Below are 18,294 nucleotides of genomic sequence, written 5' to 3' on the forward strand. Positions count from 1 at the left end.
TTTTTTTTAAAGATTTATTTATTTATAAGGCAGAGTTACAGAGAGGTAGAGGCAGAGAGAGAGAGGTCTTTTTTATATTTATATATTATTTTATTTAATGAACATAAATTTCCAAAGTGCAGCTTATGGATTACAGTAGCTCCCCCCCATAACTTCCCTCCCACCCACAACACTCCCCTCTCCCACTCCCTCTCCTCTTCCATTCACATCAAGATTAATTTTCAATTATCTTTTTTTTTTTTAATTTTTTTTTAATTTTTGACAGGCAGAGTGGACAGTGAGAGAGAGAGAGACAGAGAGAAAGGTCTTCCTTTTTGCCGTTGGTTCACCCTCCAATGGCCGCCGCGGCCAGCACGCTGCGGCTGGTGCATTGCACTGATCCGAAGCCAGGAGCCAGGTGCTTTTCCTGGTCTCCCATGGGGTGCAGGGCCCAAGCACTTGGGCCATCCTCCACTGCACTCCCAGGCCACAGCAGAGAGCTGGCCTGGAAGAGGGCCAACCGGGACAGAATCCGGCGCCCCGACCGGGACTAGAACCCGGTGTGCCGGCGCTGCAAGGTGGAGGATTAGCCTATTGAGCCACAGCACCGGCCATCAATTATCTTTATATACAGAAGATCAATTTAGCATATATTAAGTACAGATTTCAACAGTTTGCACCCACACAGAAACCCAAAGTGTAAAATACTATTTGAGTACTAGTTATAGCATTAATTAAACACCTAAGAGTAATTGTGTATTAATTAGAGTTCAACCAATAGTTTTAAGTAGAACATAAAAAATACTAAAAGGGTAAAGTATTAAGTTCTTTTTTTTCTGTTTCTTTTTTGTTTGTTTTATAGTTTTTTTTATTTAATAAATGTAAATTTACAAAGTGCAGCTTTTGTATTGTGGCTCCCCCCCAACCTTCCTCCCTCCCGTGGCCCTCCCCTCTCCCACTCCCTCTCCCATCCCGCCCTTCATCGAGTTTCATTTTCAATTACTTTCATATACTGAAGATCAACTTAGTATATACTAAGCAAGGATTTCAACAGGCTGCACTCACACAACCGCACAAGGTATGGGGTATTGTTCGACTAGTAGTGTTGTTTTTAAGTTTCATAGTAGAACACTTTAAGGACAGAGATCCTATGTGGGGAGCATGTACCCAGTGACTCCCGTTGTTGATTAACAATTGGCACTCTTATTTATGATGTCAGCAATCACCCGAGACACTTGCTATGAGCTGTCTAGGCTAAGCCCCTTGAGTTTACCGACTCTGAACTTGTTTAGTCAAGGCCGTATCACAGTGGAGGTTCCTTCCTCCCTTCAGAGAAAGGCGCCTCTCTCCCTGATGGCCTGTTCCTTCTGCTGGGGTCTTGTTCACCAGGATCTTTCATTTAGATTGTTTTTTGCCACCTTGTCTTGGCTTTCCATGCCTGTGAGACTCTCATGGACCTTTTAGTCAGATCCGAATGTCCCAAGGGTTGATTCTGAGGCAGGAGTGCTGCCATTCTATGAGTCTGCTGTGTGTCCTGTTTCCCCCGCAGGATCATTCGAGAGAGAGGTCTTCCATCTGGTGGTTCACTCCCCAGATCCCTAGATGGCCACAACAGCTGGAGCTGCCCCAGTCTGAAGCCAGTAGCTTCTTCCAGCTCTCCCATGTGGGTGCAGGGGCCCAAGGACTTGGGCCATCTTCTGCTACTTTCCTAGGCCATAACAGAGAGCTGGAATGGATATGGAACAGCTGGGACTTGAACCGGCACCCATATGGGATGCAGGCACTGCAAATGGTGGCTTTACCTGCTATGCCACAGTGCCAGCCCCATTGCTATACTCTAAAAATTTTATCTCAAGGCCTGTATGCCATTATTCATGAGAGAATGGCAGCTCCCCTCCTCTATGCAGAATGCCAGATATGGCAGAGTTAACACTACCCGATACAAGTCACAGTTTGATTCTTTATTGGATTTAAATTTGAGGTACATGATTGTTAGTCCTGTCACTGGTGATCCTATCCTTGATGAAAAGTGGCTTTCAGCTGCTTCAGCAAGTGTCTCTCAAAGATAATTACAGAATAAGAGGAGCAGGATTTTGTGGTGGGTAAGCATAAAGACTAAAGCTGGTCTGTCTGGTATCCCATATAACTCTGGATAAAGTTTCTTAATTAGTGGCTAATAGTCATTACCTTTCATCATCTCTAATATATGGCTAATAGTGTCTACCTGTGAAGAGTAAATGGAGTGCTTAGAACAATGCTTGGCATTTAGTAAGCACATGAAAATTGTAGCTGTTTGGTTAGTGCTCAATGAAATTGTGATGTTTAAAGCTTACTTATAACATTACCTATTATTACAGTTTAACATTACTGGTTTACAAAACCCAGCCAATAGGCAATTAGGCATTGGGTTTCTTGAAGAAAATCTGATAAGACATTGTATTTCCCACATGTTCGTTAACACTCTAGGAATCTAATGAAATTTCAGTAACAGAATTGTTAAGAGAATGAATGTTAACCCTGAAATGAACTAAGGAAAAGAAATTTGTTAGATGATGTTCCTTTGCACTGAAGTAATTTCTACTGGAAGATAAGGGAGAAAATTACAACTCCCATCTGAGGGGTATAGGGTAATATGTGAAGAGAAATGTGAGAGATTTTATATGTTGGGTTAAATATATCTGTGTGTGTGTATGCATTTTTTATAAGATTTATTTATTTGAAAGGCAAAGTTACAGGGAAAGGGAAAGACAGAGATATTCCATCTCTTGGTGCATTCCCCAAATGGCCACAAAGGTCAGAGCTGGGCTGGTCCGAAGCCAGTAGCCAGGAGCTTCTTCCAGGTCTGCCATGTGAGTGCAGGGGCCCAAGCACTTAGATCATCTTTCCCAGGCTCATTAGCAGGAAACTGGATCAGAAGTGGAGCAGCCAGAACTTGAACCGGCGCCCATATGGGATTCTAGCACTGCAGGCAGTGGCATATTAACTATACCAGCCCTAGGGGTTTTATGGTTTTAAAAATTACTGATTCCAGAATTGGTACCAAGCTAAATTTGAGCATTTATTTTCTAGAAGACAGGTAAGGGCAAACCACTGAGGGCTTTGTACTGTGTCCCCTGGAAATTGTTATCAGATTTTGTTAGTCTCTACAGTCTCAGAAACACCCAGTAGCATGACATTTCTTGGTCTTTTTTTTTTTTTTTTTTTAAGGTTTTATTTATTTGAGAGGTACAGTTAGATAGAGAGGGAGAAACAGAGAGAAAGGCCTTCCATCACTGGTTCATTCCCCCAAATGCCACAACAGCCAGAGCTGAGCCAGTTGGAAGCCAGGATCCAGGAGCTTCTTCCTTGTCTTCCACATGGATGCAGGGGCCCAAGCACTTGGACCATCTTCTGCTTTCCCAGGCCATAGCAGAGAGCTGGGTCCCCCTTGGCCTTGTTTTAGAAGACACACATGTGCACATACGTATGTGATTGTGTGTGTACCTCAATCAATAAAGGTTTTCCTGTGTAAGCTAGCAAAGAGCCTCAAATCCAGGGCAAATAAAAAGCGAAAGTAAGTTATGAAGGATTCTAAGAATGAGAAAGCTTAATAGTTACCTTAAAGGCAGTGGCTTAGGAAAGGCTTTTATGTTGAATTCTTTTCTAAAAAGATTTATTTACTTGAAAGGTAGAGTTAGGGAGAAATGAATGCATTTTGCACACACACACACACACACACACACATCTTTCTTCCATCCGCTGGTTCACTCCCCAAATGTCTGCGGTGGCTGGATCTGGGGCAGACTAAGCCAGGAACTAGGACATCATCCAGGTCTCCCATGAGTATGTCAGGGCCCCAAGTACTTTAGCTGTTATCCACTGCATTCTCAGGCACATTGGCAGGGAGATGGATTGGAAGCAGAGCAGTGGGGAATTAAATTGGTGCTCTGCTAGTGGATGGTGGTACTACAGGTGGCAACTTAAACTGCTGTGTCACAACGCCAACCCCTGTAAGTAAAATTTTTGAGAGGCAGAGGACAGGATGAAATAGATATCAAAGAACAAAACCATTCAGCAAGAGAATAAAAGGCAACAGGATTGTGAAGATTACCATCAAGCTAAAGATACGTTCTCAAGATGGTCTTGATACTTCTTTTAGTTAGCTTTTCAGATTTTTCATTCATTTTACTTTTATTTGAAAGATAGATCTTCTATCCACTGGTTGCTTTCCCCAAGTGCTTGCAGCTGGGGCTGAGCTAGGTGGAAGCCAGGAGCTGGTTGGGTCTCCCCTGTGGATGGCAGAGACTCAAGCACTTGAGTATTTACGGCTGTATTCCAGGGTGCACATTAGCAGGAAGCTGGATCTAAAGTAGAGGAGCTGGAACTTAAACAGGCACTCTGATAAGGGAGGTGGGTGTCCCAAGCAGCAACCTAACCACTAAGCCAAATGCCTGCCCCTTATATCACTTTGTAGTGAGGCGGGTAGCTTTGTCTACAACATCAGTCTTTTCTGATCCAGGAGCTCCCTTATTTTCATGATCAAATATTTACTAAACTGAAAAGTGATTTAGAAAGAATTTAAGTAGCCAAAGCTAAAGTGGATTTCACATTAGGGATACTTACAGTGAGATTTACAAGAAGAAATTAAATTGGATGTTTGCATAGATAAGGTTTGTGGAATTCTAAGGAAGTAGTTGTCATATTGAAATATTACATAGCTATCTCCATCTTTAAGAAGTATGTAGGAATCTTAACTATCATGCTAGAGCCTAATTATGCCTAACTATCATGCCCTGCCTATTCATATTGTTAGGCTTTAAAGGGACTCTGGAGATGGAGTTCATTAATGAAAAGTCAGAGGGAGTGACTTTTCTAAGATTCATGGTTTTCAGAACCTTTTGAAATCTGAACTTAAAATGTGTCACAACCAGCTCACTAGAATCAGAACTGAGCTTCTTGATTTGGTGCAGTCCCTTTTTGGCCACTGCAATTGTCTCAGGAAGTGGGTAGGAGGCCACAGGGGCTGCATTTCAGGAGACATGATGCTTTGAATTAGCCACTGAAAGCTCATGTTGATGCTGTTGAAATTCTTCAGCTTTTTTTTTTTTTTAAAGATTTATTTATTTGAAATTCAGAGTTACACAGAGAGAGGAGAGGCAGAGAGAGAGAGAGAGATCTTCCCACTCCTCAGGTGGCTTCAATGGCTGGAGCTGTGCTGATCCGAAGCCAGGAGCTTCTTCCGGGTCTCCCACACGAATGCAGGGGCCAGGGACTTGGCCATCTTCTACTGCTTTCCCAGGCCATAGCAGAGAGCTGGATTGGAAGTGGAGCCGCCAGGTCTTGAACCAGCACCCATATGGGATGCCAGACTTCAGGCCAGGGTGTTAACCTGCTGTGCCACAGCGCTGGCCCCTTCAGCTTTGTTTTTAAATTCACAGTTACGCAAAGAATTTCTTAACATCTACAAGAAAAAGGCAGCCACAATAAATATGTAAGTTCAGAAATACATTATCCTAAGTTTTCATTTTTTAATTTTATCTGAAAGGCAGAGACTGATAGAAGAGAAATTTTCCATCCTCTAGTTCACTCTCCAAATGATTGTATAGCTGAGGCTAAGCCATGCCAGAGCCAGGAACTCCATTTGGGTTTCCCACATGGGTGGCAGGAATACTTGAGACATTACCTATTGCCTTCCAGGGTGCTCATTGGCAAGAAGCTGGATCGGAAGCAGAACTAGAACTGAGTAACCTGATATGGGACACAGGTGTCCAACCTAAACAGCGTCTTAACCACTATGCTAAATGCCTGGTGCTAAATTATTTAGGAGCTAGAATTTTAGAACAATTATATGGGTCAACCTTAAAATGTGTAAGAATTCTTGAATTTCAGGAACTTTATTCTCTTAGCTGTTCTTAACTGCAAGAAGATCGTGATACCATCCCAGAATGGTAATGACAATTATATAGTACTCCGTAATTTGAAAGTTTCCACATTAATGTATTGAAGCCCCGTAACCCTGTAAAATGGATGTCCCTGTTTTATAAAGGCAATGTTTGAGGCCTAGATCATCTGAAGGCGTCTGCCCAAGAACACATACACAGTAGACTTAGGAGGCAGTACTTCATCCAGAGCTTCTGAATCCTTGGACTGGGGGACCTGTTAATACTCAGTTTTCTGCTGGACACTACAAGATAGAGACAGTGGATGCTTCATATACAAATATACAAATATGAAACTATAACACAACCAGTAGTAGTTAACATTCAGAAGTAACCTGAGTGGTAGCATATTATGGGAAGTTAACTTGAGGGTGGAGGACCAGTTTCTGTGGCAGTGTTTGACCTTAATTTAGGTTTTGCAAAATATATAAAATTTTGGTACTCAATATTAACTGTAAAGCAAAGTTTAATGGTTCAGATTTCAAGCTAACTCCCATTTGCCATATGTACAAGACAAATCATACTTATTAATGGTGAAGTATGGCAGGAAGAAGGCTCCTACCCTTGGGAAGATAAGACACGTGTTCATGTACTAGGAATGGTAAGACAGTGTAGACAAGAGTGTTAGTTGAGAGCCTGGGTGAGGATGGCAGGGATGAGGGGAGGATTTAGAAGTAGACGTTGAGCTGGACTGTAATAGTCCAGTTCTGAAGAATGGAAGGGCTTGGATTTGACCTGTAGAAGTGAGGCTTGGTATGGAGCGGGAACAGAAAAAAACGAAGGTTGTAAGTGACTGAGGTGGTGCAAGTTTTAGGGTAGTAGTGATGGCACTAGGGTAATAATGGTGACACTGGCAAATAAAGGGTAAATCAGGAACTGGGAGCCTTGTTGAATGGGGGAGGGTGGAGTAAAAAAACTCATGTCAACAGAGTGGAGAAGAATGCTGAAGCTTGGTTCTCAAAGGCACCCCTGTCACCTGTCAACACTGCTGCCTGATTACATTATTTCAGCAGGTTTATTGTGGAGTTTGAATCTGGCCTGTATTGTACGTTGAGTAATTGGTGGTTTTTTTTTTTTTATTTTAATACATATCTGTTGGTTGAAGGCTTTTAATTGCCACTTACTTATATCACTTGCATGAAATAAGTAAGTTAATCTTAATAGTTGAAGAATGGCCTATCTGAATGCTTGAGCCTAGTGACCGCTAAGGGCACATGTGACATATTCAGGCATCTAGCCCCCAGGGGAACATAGAGAAAATTACCCTTGAACAATGTCCAAATATGAGGGGGTCTTCAGAATTTTCATGGAAATGCCGTTATGAAGAGTGAATTTCAGCATATTTGCATTAAAAACCAATGGGTTTAATTCCATTTTCCATGAACCTTTTGAAATGGCCTCCCACATTGTGCTGACCCCAAAGTGCCATAGGACAGGCTGGGAATGCAGGAATGAGTGGATGTGAAGAGGGTCAGCACCTCTCATGCTCAAGGCTGTCCTTGAACGTTTCCAGCCTTCAGCCTTGCCTGCTTTGCCTGCAGGTGCCTAGTTCCCTCTGCTTCAGACTCCTCCTCCTCTCTTCCTTCCCCGAGAACATTTGGGTTACACAGCTTCTGGCAGACCCTATACTCATGAAGTGCAATTATATTTTAAAACAGGAGGCTCAGTAGTACAGAGAAACCGCACTAATTTGTTTCAGCATTAACGCTGTAGAGAAACAATTCACACTCTGTGTATTAGCATCCTTTTGGAAGCTTTTATGAAATTTGTGTGCTCTGGATCTACTTCCAGCAGAGTCTGTGGTTCTCCTGAAAACGCTGTTACTTCAGAATGTTCCTAGATGATTTGATGTGCAGCCAGAGTTGAGAAGAGTTGATGAAGAAGGGATTTTTGTGGCTGCCTGCACAAAATGTAGAGCCCATCACTTAACCTGCTCTGTCTCCTGTGAGATCAGCTGTGGTGAGATAGAAGGAAAAGGTTCTAACCTTCCTTGGAAGATTACCTGTTTTCTGGATTGCCCCTTCAAGACTCCATCTCCATGAGGTGATAGAGTTGAGAAGGAGTCTACCACACTTTTAGAGTTTTGGAGCCCACAATTACAGGAGACACTCCCGGTACTGAGAAGGAGTTGCTCCCTCCAAGCCAGAGGTGATTTTGATTGACTTCCAATTCCTTGGGCATTGGTGGTCTAGCACAGCCATGAGTCCCATCTCAAGTTAATACATGTTCAACTTTACTCTGCATTTAGTTGGGAGTTCCAGTCCACTGATTGACTCCCCAAATGCCTGGAACTGGCCAAAGCCAGGAGCTGGGAGTTCATTAGGGGTCTCCCATCCCTTGAACCATCAGCTGCTACCTCATCAGGGTCTGCATTAGCAGGAGGCTGGAACTGGGAATGGAGCCTAGACTTGAACCTAGACACTGATAATGGGATGCAGGCATCCCAACCTGCATCTTAATTACTAGGCTAAACGTCTTAGCTTTTTAAATTCATAAAATAACTAGCATTACAAAGCAATTACAAATTAAGTTATGTTGAGGGGAGTTATCAAAACAGTAAGATTAATATATGCTTTCTTATTAATTAAATCCAGTGATGGGTCTCATAACTACTATAACTCATAAAATCTTTTTTTAAAGATTTATTTGAAAGGCAGAGAGTTACAGAGAAGCAGAGAGAAGTCTTCCATCCGCTGGCTCACTCCCCAGATGGCTGCAACAGCCAGAGCTGCGCTGATCCCAAGCCAGGAGCCAGTAGCTTCTTCTGGATCTCCTACGTGGGTGCAGGGGCCCAAGGATGTGGGCCATTTTCCACTGCTTTCCCAGGTCATAGCAGAGAGCTGGATTGGAAGTGGAGCAGCCGGGACTCGAACTGGCGCCCATATGGGATGCTGGTGCTTCAAGTGGTGGCCTTACCTACTCTGCCCTACTGTTGATAAATGTAAACAGTATTGCAAGATAGCTATAAAGAAGTAACAGAAGCAACTAGTTTGTCTTACAGACCAAGTCACAGGTACTGAGAATATTCATGGTTTATTACCATCAATCACAGCTGAAAAGGATGCACAATTTCCGTTAAGAATTCTGAAACTAAATATGTAACTTTCCTTGTCTGAATTCAAACATACTTGAAAATCTTAGGAGTATATATTTGAGATTAAGCATATTAATATGTTAGTCTTCTTTCTACAGGTATGGAACAACAGGTAAAGATTGCAGTTTTTCACAATAGTAGTATGTATTTTATTTATGTATTTCCAGAGCCCCTCTTCTGATTCTAAAACTCACATTGGGATAATCTTATATTTGCTATGAGCTGAGGTTAGTACTAGATGTTACACAGCATCAGAGGGCTCTCTGAACTGCGAATGCTAATAAAAGTGGTTTGATGTTACAGGAATACAAGCGCAAGTTAGCCAGAGTATCCCTGGTGCGCAAAGAACTCAGGTCCCGGATCCAGAGCCTGCCAGACTTATCTCGATTGCCCAATGTCACTGGCAGCCACATGCACCTGCCCTTTGCTGGGGACATCTACAGTGAAGATTGATGACCAGTCTCTTCAGGGCCCAGGACTTTGCAAGAGATGGAGACAGGTTAGGTGGATAGTCCTGTAGTGTTATTTTTGTATATTGTTGAGAGAGTGACACTAACGAAACAACAAGTAATTTATAAAATTGTTTCAAATGTTGGTTTGTTTACTATTTTATTGGTAAGTTAACATGACTTAGTTTAACAAAGTGATGATCTCTGTGTATTAATAAGCTTACAAATAGTGATTATTTTCAAGAGATCTTTTTGTAAATTTTTTTGATCCAGGGCCTTGTGAGAAATTCCATGTTTATGTTTATTCATGTATTTTCATTTGTTTTCCTTTATTTTCTTCAATATCTAATCACTGTATACTATGTAATTCCTAAAGGGGAAGAACTAATCAGGAGTTGATTGAGACTTGTTATGACATAGTTAGTAGAAAGGATTACATGTTCCAGCTTGATCTTTACCCTTCTTCCCAACCTAAATTTGGTTCTGTGCCTCTCCATGATTTTGATTCCTTATTCCCTGGAGGTCACTAATTTAACACTAAATATGAGTTCCACTTTGAGGGTCAGGTAAAGCCTAGAGAACTCCCTGGTAGCACTGAAGGGTTCCACTCCAACTACCAGTGTGGAATAAAGAGTGTTATATAGGGACCCCCTTGATTAAACTGTTTAGAATTCTTTGAGTAGATTAATATGGAAATGCTTTGGAAATAGTAAAAGCTTTTGACATTCTACCACTAGAACAACTTTAGTTCCAGAACTGGTTTCTGTTTGTCAAATCGGTCTCCTTTTAACATAATTGATCCCTTTAATAAAATATCATCTATGGGACTTAAAGAAATAAAATAATGATACTTTTATTATTCCTTCAGCCATACAACTTTAAAAACAGTAGTATTTTTAGCTCTAATAACTCAATAACACAATTGTCATTAATGTTCGGTAAAGTAGTTTGAAACATTTTTAATGTTTCCTTAAGGGTTTTGAATGACTGTGTATTTGGAAATAAAGCAGTGCTACGCTACAGGGTAGATGTGGTAAATTTTATATTTGTATATTTGCAATTGTAAACAAACGTACTTTTACCTTTGATTTCTAGCCCTGTGTGTTAGAGCAGTTGCATGCTCTCCTGCATTCTTTTTAAATCACATTAAGCTATGGATTTGTACTCAATAATGACTTGGGATAAACATCTTTTTTTCATTCATTGCTTTACATAGTAGACATTTTTCTTCTCATTGTAAGCAGGTTCAAATTAGATAGTCAATAAAACATCTCAAATCCCACAAGCCAGTTACGTCTCACTAGTCTAAATGGCTTCACTCTGTGTCTTTCTCAGCACTAGAGATTAGAGTTAACATGAATTTACATGTAAGGTAGATGGCAAATGTTGATTTTAAATAGCAGTAGTTCTGAACACAATGCTTCTAACAATTTGACCTCTCTAAAACAGATGGATGTAAGCAGTCCTCATCCATACATGGCTTGTATTCCAAAGTTTTTTAGTCAACTTTTGGGACTTGGGGTGAATTTTCTTCTAGAAATACATAGGGGTTAGGTTCCCCATAGACAGAACCACTGCAAGCTCAACTGGGAACTGGGAACCTAAGCCATTGAACCATAAATGTATTTAACTTGAAATATGGTTGATAAATTACTAGTAGTAGCTCTTGACCAGCATTTGTATCATCACGCGAATGGAATCGTGTGTAGCAGCCAGGCTCAAACACTGGGGTGTCTGCCTGTGCTGTGTACCTCTGTCCCTACGTGCAGGAAATGGAAGATGATATGCAGCAAAGGGGGAGGGAACATGCACAATTCTAAAACCTAGTTATACCTGTAACAAAAGTATACCAGGCAAGTTAGTTTTTGTTGTTGTTATTGTGAAAGCAAAAACTTGTATGTTAAGTTATTTTTAATATCTTGACCTTATTTATGATCTGAAGTGGTGATTTATCCATTCAAGAAATATATTTTTTCCATTTAAAACTAATTTATAAACTATATACTCCTGGGAAGATTTGAAATCTTTTAGAAGTTTGTTGAAATATTTTCACCATTTAGGACAGACTTCTGACTTAGGTACTGATTTTAATGCCAGTATCTGCTCTAAATATTTATGATAAAAATGCATTATTTTTTTAAAGAGCTTGATGAGATTTGTGATAAGTGATAGTGCTCAAGAACCTGAATCCCACCCCTTGACCTAGCCTCCACAAACCTCAGCTGTTGGTTAACTCATTAACTGAGTGCAGTCTAGGCTGCTTTAGAAGTCTTGTCTTCAGCCTTATGATAGTTAACATGGTGAGCCTTAGCAGTAAGTAGTCTTCCAGTCTAGAAGAGAAGACTACATTTTCTTGAGAAATGGGTTAGGTGGGGGTACTGTAATACCAAATTCTGAATCATGAGCATTTTCTCCACTGTGTGTGTATCTGAGGCAAATCATGCGTCTGAGTGCCGCTTGGCCTGGCCCCTCAAGAGAAGAACAGTCGCCACACCTGCAGTAGGGGTGCTGTGGTATGAGTGGACACCATGCTCTCTTCTCCACAAACCGTACTGAGAGCTGTCCGGATGGCAATCTGAACAGGTTCTCTGGCGCTCCTTCTGCTCCTTCCGTCACTACAGTAAGTAAAAGAACCTCCGGGGGAACTGGGAGTCTCAGCGAGTCAGTTCTTAGGACGGAACCGCCCCCCATCCCGAGGAAAACCATTCCAGATGCAGCTCTGTTGGCACCTCTTCTCACATGCACTCTCAATCAGGGTTTTTCTATAAGAAGTCCTTCAGAATCAGCTAAAGCTGGGAGAATCCAGTTCATCTTGATTTGCAAAATTAAAAGAACAAAACAAAACTAGGTAGTCAGTTGTCACTGGATGAACAACTCATAGTTATTGAACTGGTTCTGAGAAATCTTTGCAGAGAAAAAACTCAAAAGTACAAATTAACTAATTGGGAAAGCTACAAGGCCCTTTCTGAATTTTCCATTCTGCAAATTGACATTCTATGAATAACATAAAGCTGCCAAACTGCTGTGTGTTCTCTTAGGAAATAGCTCCTGAAGATGTAGTATTGTGTCATAGTTGTTGCAGTATATCAGAGCATTTAAAGTGTAAGCCCAGTTCTTCTCTGTCTAGAAAGGGAACATCGTGTTACTTAATGAATTGATTTATACGGAGCCTCTGTTGCCAACTGTAAGTGCAGCCGTCCATCCCTGGGTCTGTTCTGAGGTGGCAGTAGCACATGGGAAGATGGACTTGCCCTGTTTGTTTACCCCTTTTTCTCTGGCTGTATCTGATGACAGTACAAGGTGTTCTTAATAAAGTTTTATGTTCTTTTTGAAGCCTCTTTGTGTAGGTTATTTTTGTGAATCTGATTCATTGGATGTGGTGGGGGAAGGTGGAAATTTGGGACAGACTGATGGAACTGGAGGGAAGCGAAGCCATAGGAGAATTCAGGGACGTGTTCAAGAAACTGCTGAGGAAGATCACTTTACTCGGCCAGTGGTTCCCAAACTGGAATGAGCATCAGAGTCGCGTGGAGGGTTGATTAAACGACCGCTGGCTGGGCCCTCTACCCGGAGCTTCGCATTCCATTTTCATCTCTAACAGCTTGATACTGACGCTGCTGGGCCTGGGCCATGTTTTGGCAGCCGCTGCACTGGACTTAGAGTCTGTGACTTGCTTCATGATTTAAAATATTTTTAAGCAGTTCCAGGGAATAATAAAGTGTAGGTTTGACGATTCATTGCATACCAAGTCCTTTATGGGTGGAGCACAAGACAGTGTCTTTTGTGACCATCTGCTTAGTAATGCTTATTAAATGCTTTCAAGTTAACTGATTCACTTGCTCCCTTGTACTTCCTGGAGCACAGGCTTTCCTGCTACACCTTGCATTTATTGATTGATTGATTTAGAAAGTCAGTTAAACAGAGGGACAGACACAGAGAGACAGAGATCTTCCATCTGCTGGGTCACTCCTCAGATAGCTGCAACAGCCAGTACTGGGCCGTGAAGCCAGGAGCTTCAATCAGGTCTCCCACGTGGATGGCAGGGACCCCAAAACCTGCTGCTTTTCCTAGGCCATTTGCCCAGATCTGGTTTGGAAGTGGAGCAGCTGGCCACAACACCAGCCCCCAGGCCTAAATCTAAAGCATAATTGAGGGATACTAGAAATCTGTGGGGCAGAATTTGCCAAACCTCTTTGATAGATTCAGTTAGGGGCACACAGAAAAAACACATTCCAGTGGAGTCACACTTCTCTGATTCTTATCAGCTAGAAAGTTTGGGAAATGTAGGCATCTGGCCAGACCCCCAATTCTCCATTTCTGCGTCACTGGATCTGAATGCAGAAACTTCATTCCCATGTGCTTTTCCTTTCTGCAAAGACAGATTTTATACAGTGGAACCAATATTCACAGATGATGTTTCAGGAGGTTTGGGCTATGGAAACCTACCTTGTAAACAAGCTACCCAAATGATTCTGATGTAGGCAATTCATGGAGCACACTTTCAGAAACAGTGCCCTACAAGGTAAATTCAAATCTGTGACATAATAATGAGAGTTCACACAAATTATACTGAGCACCAGCAACTGGTCTAAGATATGTACTTCACATATCTTTTGTGATAGATGCTCTCATTATCCCTATTTTACATATGGGAAATTAAGACAGTGTAAGTTCTGCATAATTACAAATAAGACAGATGGGGAAGGTGAAATTCAAAACCAGCTTCGAGTTTGACTCCAAGCCTGTTCTCCTTAACCACCACATGATGCTGCTCCTGCATTGATACTTTGTGTAGCCATCATCTCCAAGTCCACATTTTGCAAGGTATGTCAGGTTATAGTAAAATTAACATTATACAAGTATTCAAATTATGAAGAAACATGCATTAGCTAAAAGCATTAGTGAAAGATGGGGGCTTGTGCGAGGATATTACACTCAATTTTTTTCTTTGGTTAAAATACACATAATGATATACATGGTAAATTTTAACCATTTTAAATTGTGCCTTGGTGTTAAGTATAATTACATTGTTGTGCAATGATTACTACCATCTCTAGAATTTTTTTTCATCTTCAACTGTAACTCTACACCTACTAAACAACAACCACTCTCCTTTAAAAAAAAATGTTTATTTATTTGAAAGGCAGAGTTACAGAGAGGCAGAGAGAGAGAGGTCTTCCATCTGCTGGTTCGCTCTCCAGATGGCCACAATGGCTGGAGCTGCACCAATCCAAAGCTGGGAGCCAGGAGTTTCTTCTGGGTCTTCCACGAAGGTGCAGGGATTCAAGGACTTGGGTCATCCTCCTCTGCTTTCCCAGACACATTAACAGGGAGCTAGATCAGAAGTAGAGTAGTTGGGACTCGAACTGGCGCTCATATGGGATGCCTGCATTATACACGGTGGCTTTACCCACTGTGCCACAGCGCCAGCTGCCATCTACTTTCCTACTCTATAAATTTGATTTCTCTAGGAGGTACCTCATGTAATGGAATATAAAATATTCTTTGGTGACTGACTTACTACACTTAGCGTGGTATCTTCAGAATTCACCCATGTTATAATGTGTCAGAATTTCCTTCCTTTTTGATTATGTATACAAATATATAAAATATATGCGAACAAAATATGGCCTATATACAAACATGCACACAATATTTTGTTCATCAGTGGACAGTTGGGTTTCTTCTGCTTTGTTGTTGATAATGGTATGTGCTTATTTATTTGAAAGGCAGAGTGACACAGGAAGTGGAGGAGACAGAAGGAACCCTTCCATCTACTGGTTTCACTTTTCAAATGGCTGCAACATCAAGGGCAACACCAGCCAGGAGCCTGGAATTCCATTTGGGTCTCCCACATGGGTTGCAGGGGCCTGAGGACTTGGGCCGCCTTCCACTGCTCTCCCAGGCACATTACCAGGGAGCTGGATTGGAAGCAGAGCAGCTGCAACTTGGAACTGGCACTGCAATATGTTATTCTGGCATTGCAAGCAGGATTTTAACCCACTGAGTTTTTTCAAAGCAGTTTCTCAAAGCATTTCCAGTTTTTTTCAAACCAGTTATTTACATTCACATCAACAAAGCAGAATTAGAACAATTGGTTAAGGATGTTGTAGACAATTTTTAACTAATTTCTACTGTGTTTTAAGGCATGGTGTTGAGTCCTGGGGTACACAGGGATTAGTCAACTACACATCTGCTCTAAAAAGTGCTTACAATCTGGTGGAAATGGAATAGTGGCAATTTTTAGAATTGACAAAAGCTTACTGTTTTTTTCTAAAGTAGCATGTGTTTCCTAAGCCAGTGGTTCATTAGGCCAGCAGTGTTAGCCTCAGCTAGGAAATTGTTAGAAGTCCAAATTTTCGGGGCCAGCGCAGTGGCTCACTTGGTTAATTCTCCACCTGCGGCACTGGCATCCCATATGGGTGCCGGGTTCTAGTCCCTATTGCTCTTCTTCCAGTCCAGCTCTCTGCTGTGGCCCAGGAGGGCAGTGGAGGATGGCCCAAGTGCTTGGGCCCCTGCACCCACATGGGAGACCAGGAGGAAGCACCTGGCTCCTGGCTTTGGATCGGCACAGCGCGCCAGCCATGGCAGCCATTTGAGGGGTGAACCAACGGAAGGAAGACCTTTCTCTCTGTCTCTCTCTCTCACTAACTCTGCCTGTCAAAAAAAAAAAAAAAAAAAAATCCAAATTCTTGGGCCCCAGACCTCCTGAACCACAACGTATGAGAATAGGGACCAGTGATATATCTTATTAATAGTAAGCTGTCCAGGTAATTATGATGAACACTCAAGTTCCAGGTCTGTTGTTGGCACCACTGCTCTGGGCACCCAACACTGTCAAATGTATTTCTTCCAATATATAGAAAAGAGAAAAGGCCTGGTCCAACCTAAGCAACTGTAATAGTGTGCCTTCTTGACAGGCCAAGAAATGCTTTCCATTTGCCTTATTTGAACTTGGAAGTCCCCTCTTGGCCAATTCCTCTATGGTTTCTTAATTCATTTCTCTGGGGATGGAGTATAGGAGGAAGAGAAAGGCAGTTTGGAGTCTGAAGGGCAACTGCTTACCTAACAGGTGCATTAGCCTTTGGTATAATTACACACTTTAGGTTTAGCTATTTTAATTGCTGAAATCCATGTGGTTTTTATTTCCAATTTTGGATGACAAAGTGGAAACCAAGTTTTATTGGTTTTTTTGTAAGTGGATCATTGAAGTGAAAGGTACAGTAATCAGTAATTTTAGATCTATACATGGTGGAATTCTGTGTTTCATGAGGAAAGTGCAAAGCTGTAGTTTTTATTTAAATGATCTGTGATTAAGCATTGTGGGCTTATTCAGACGTTTTTAAAAATTCAGCTGTAGAGATATTTTTGGTTAAAGTTAACTTTTTAAAGTCTTATTTCTTGGGGCTGGCGCTGTGGCATAGCGGGTAGAGCTGCCTCCTGCAGTGCCGGCATCCCATATAGGCACCATTTCGAGTCCCAGCTGCTCCACTTCCAATCCAGCTCTCTGCCATGGCCTGGGAAAGCAGTAGAGGATGGCTCAAGTCCTTGGGCCCCTGCACCTGCATGGGAGACTAAGAAGAAGCTCCTGGCTCCTGGCTTGGATTGGTGTAGCTCCAGCCATTGTGGCCAACTGGGGAGTGAACCAGTGAATGGAAGATCTCTCTCTCTCTCTCTCTGCCTCTCCTTCTCTCTGTGTAACTCTTTCAAATAAATAAATAAATATTTTAAAAAAAAGTCTTATTTCTTTGTTCAGTGGAGAAAATTTCATTTTACTTAAGGAAGTACAAATCAAATAAGATGTTTTAAGAGGTTTAAATCATATGAAGAGTCTTCAGAAACTTCATGGGAATGATTCTTATGAAAAAACTGTGCATGGATTTCAAAATATTTTTGAACCAGTATGAACTTCCTAAATTCCATGAACTGTGTGAAGACCCCTTGTACATTACATGGCATTTTCACAGTATTAATACTGATTGTCTCCTTTCTCCTGCTCTTGATATTTAAATTTAAAAACATGAAGAGTTTTTAATGGGGTCAGGCTACTAGCAGAGAGCTCAGTGTTATATGTTGTGAAGAGCTCTTTGTGTAATTTTGTTACACTGCCATCAGGTGGGAAGTGGGCCTTGGTTGTGGTTTTTTTGCCAGAGTGTGCTAAACTAAAAGAAGTAAAGTTTTTGGTTTTTATTCACTTGTCTTTTTGGGTTGGTGCTTGAATGCTGCAGGGGCACAGGTGAGTTTCGTGTCCAGTTTCTTATATCCTTACCTGGGTGATAGCTGTGGGTGCCCAGGTTAGAGGCAGATGTCCTTGATGCTTAATATTCTCACCATCGAGTTTCTGTCTCCAAGTCCTGTCAACATGCAGAACAAATACTGCAGGTTCTCTTGAGTTCTTTTCTCTTTGTTTCCTTTTAAATCCTTTGATGGAAAAGAGCAGTTACGGTTGCAGTAGTTTTATACCAGGAGCATGGAGCACTGTCTTTTACATGGAACATAATTTCCTCACCAGTAACCAATAGGAAGTTAAATGCTAGTGGTTGAGCTCAGTGATCGATTAAAATACAAGTTTTTTCTTAACCAGCAATTTTTGCAGTATGGCCTTAGAGCTTTGAAGCACAAGGCCTTTAAAAGCTATATCAATTTTATTTGAAAGAGAGCTTCCATCTAAACTAGTCACTCCCACATCCCTGCAACAGCCAAGGCTGGGCCAGGTTGAAGCCAGGAACCCAGACTTCAATCCATGTCTCCACTTGGGTGCCCAGGATCCAAGTACTTTAACCATAATCTGCTGCCTCCCAAGGTGTGTGTTAGCAGATAGCTGGATCAGAAGCAGAGTAGTGGGCCTTGAACC

General features: G+C 41.7%; 1 protein-coding gene and 1 long non-coding RNA gene across 2 annotated transcripts in view; one reads left to right on the top strand and one right to left on the bottom strand.

Annotated features, from left to right (window-relative positions):
* Positions 1–12,773, top strand: part of RPRD1A (regulation of nuclear pre-mRNA domain containing 1A) — an 87,704-nt gene extending 74,931 nt beyond the window's left edge. The window contains exon 7 of the mRNA XM_002713499.5: positions 9,295–12,773. Coding sequence (XP_002713545.2) covers positions 9,295–9,444 — 150 coding nt within the window. The 3' untranslated portion in view covers positions 9,445–12,773. The remainder of the gene's footprint in view (positions 1–9,294) is intronic.
* Positions 12,774–14,550: 1,777 nt separating this feature from the next.
* Positions 14,551–17,861, bottom strand: LOC138844029 (uncharacterized). The gene is made up of 2 exons (XR_011379366.1): positions 17,710–17,861; positions 14,551–14,774 (listed from the first exon to the last, which is right to left on the bottom strand). It is a non-coding gene; the product is annotated as an uncharacterized lncRNA (long non-coding RNA).
* Positions 17,862–18,294: the final 433 nt, after the last annotated feature.

Source organism: Oryctolagus cuniculus, chromosome 10 (assembly GCF_964237555.1).
Source record: "Oryctolagus cuniculus chromosome 10, mOryCun1.1, whole genome shotgun sequence".
Classification (NCBI taxonomy): Eukaryota; Metazoa; Chordata; class Mammalia; order Lagomorpha; family Leporidae; genus Oryctolagus; species Oryctolagus cuniculus.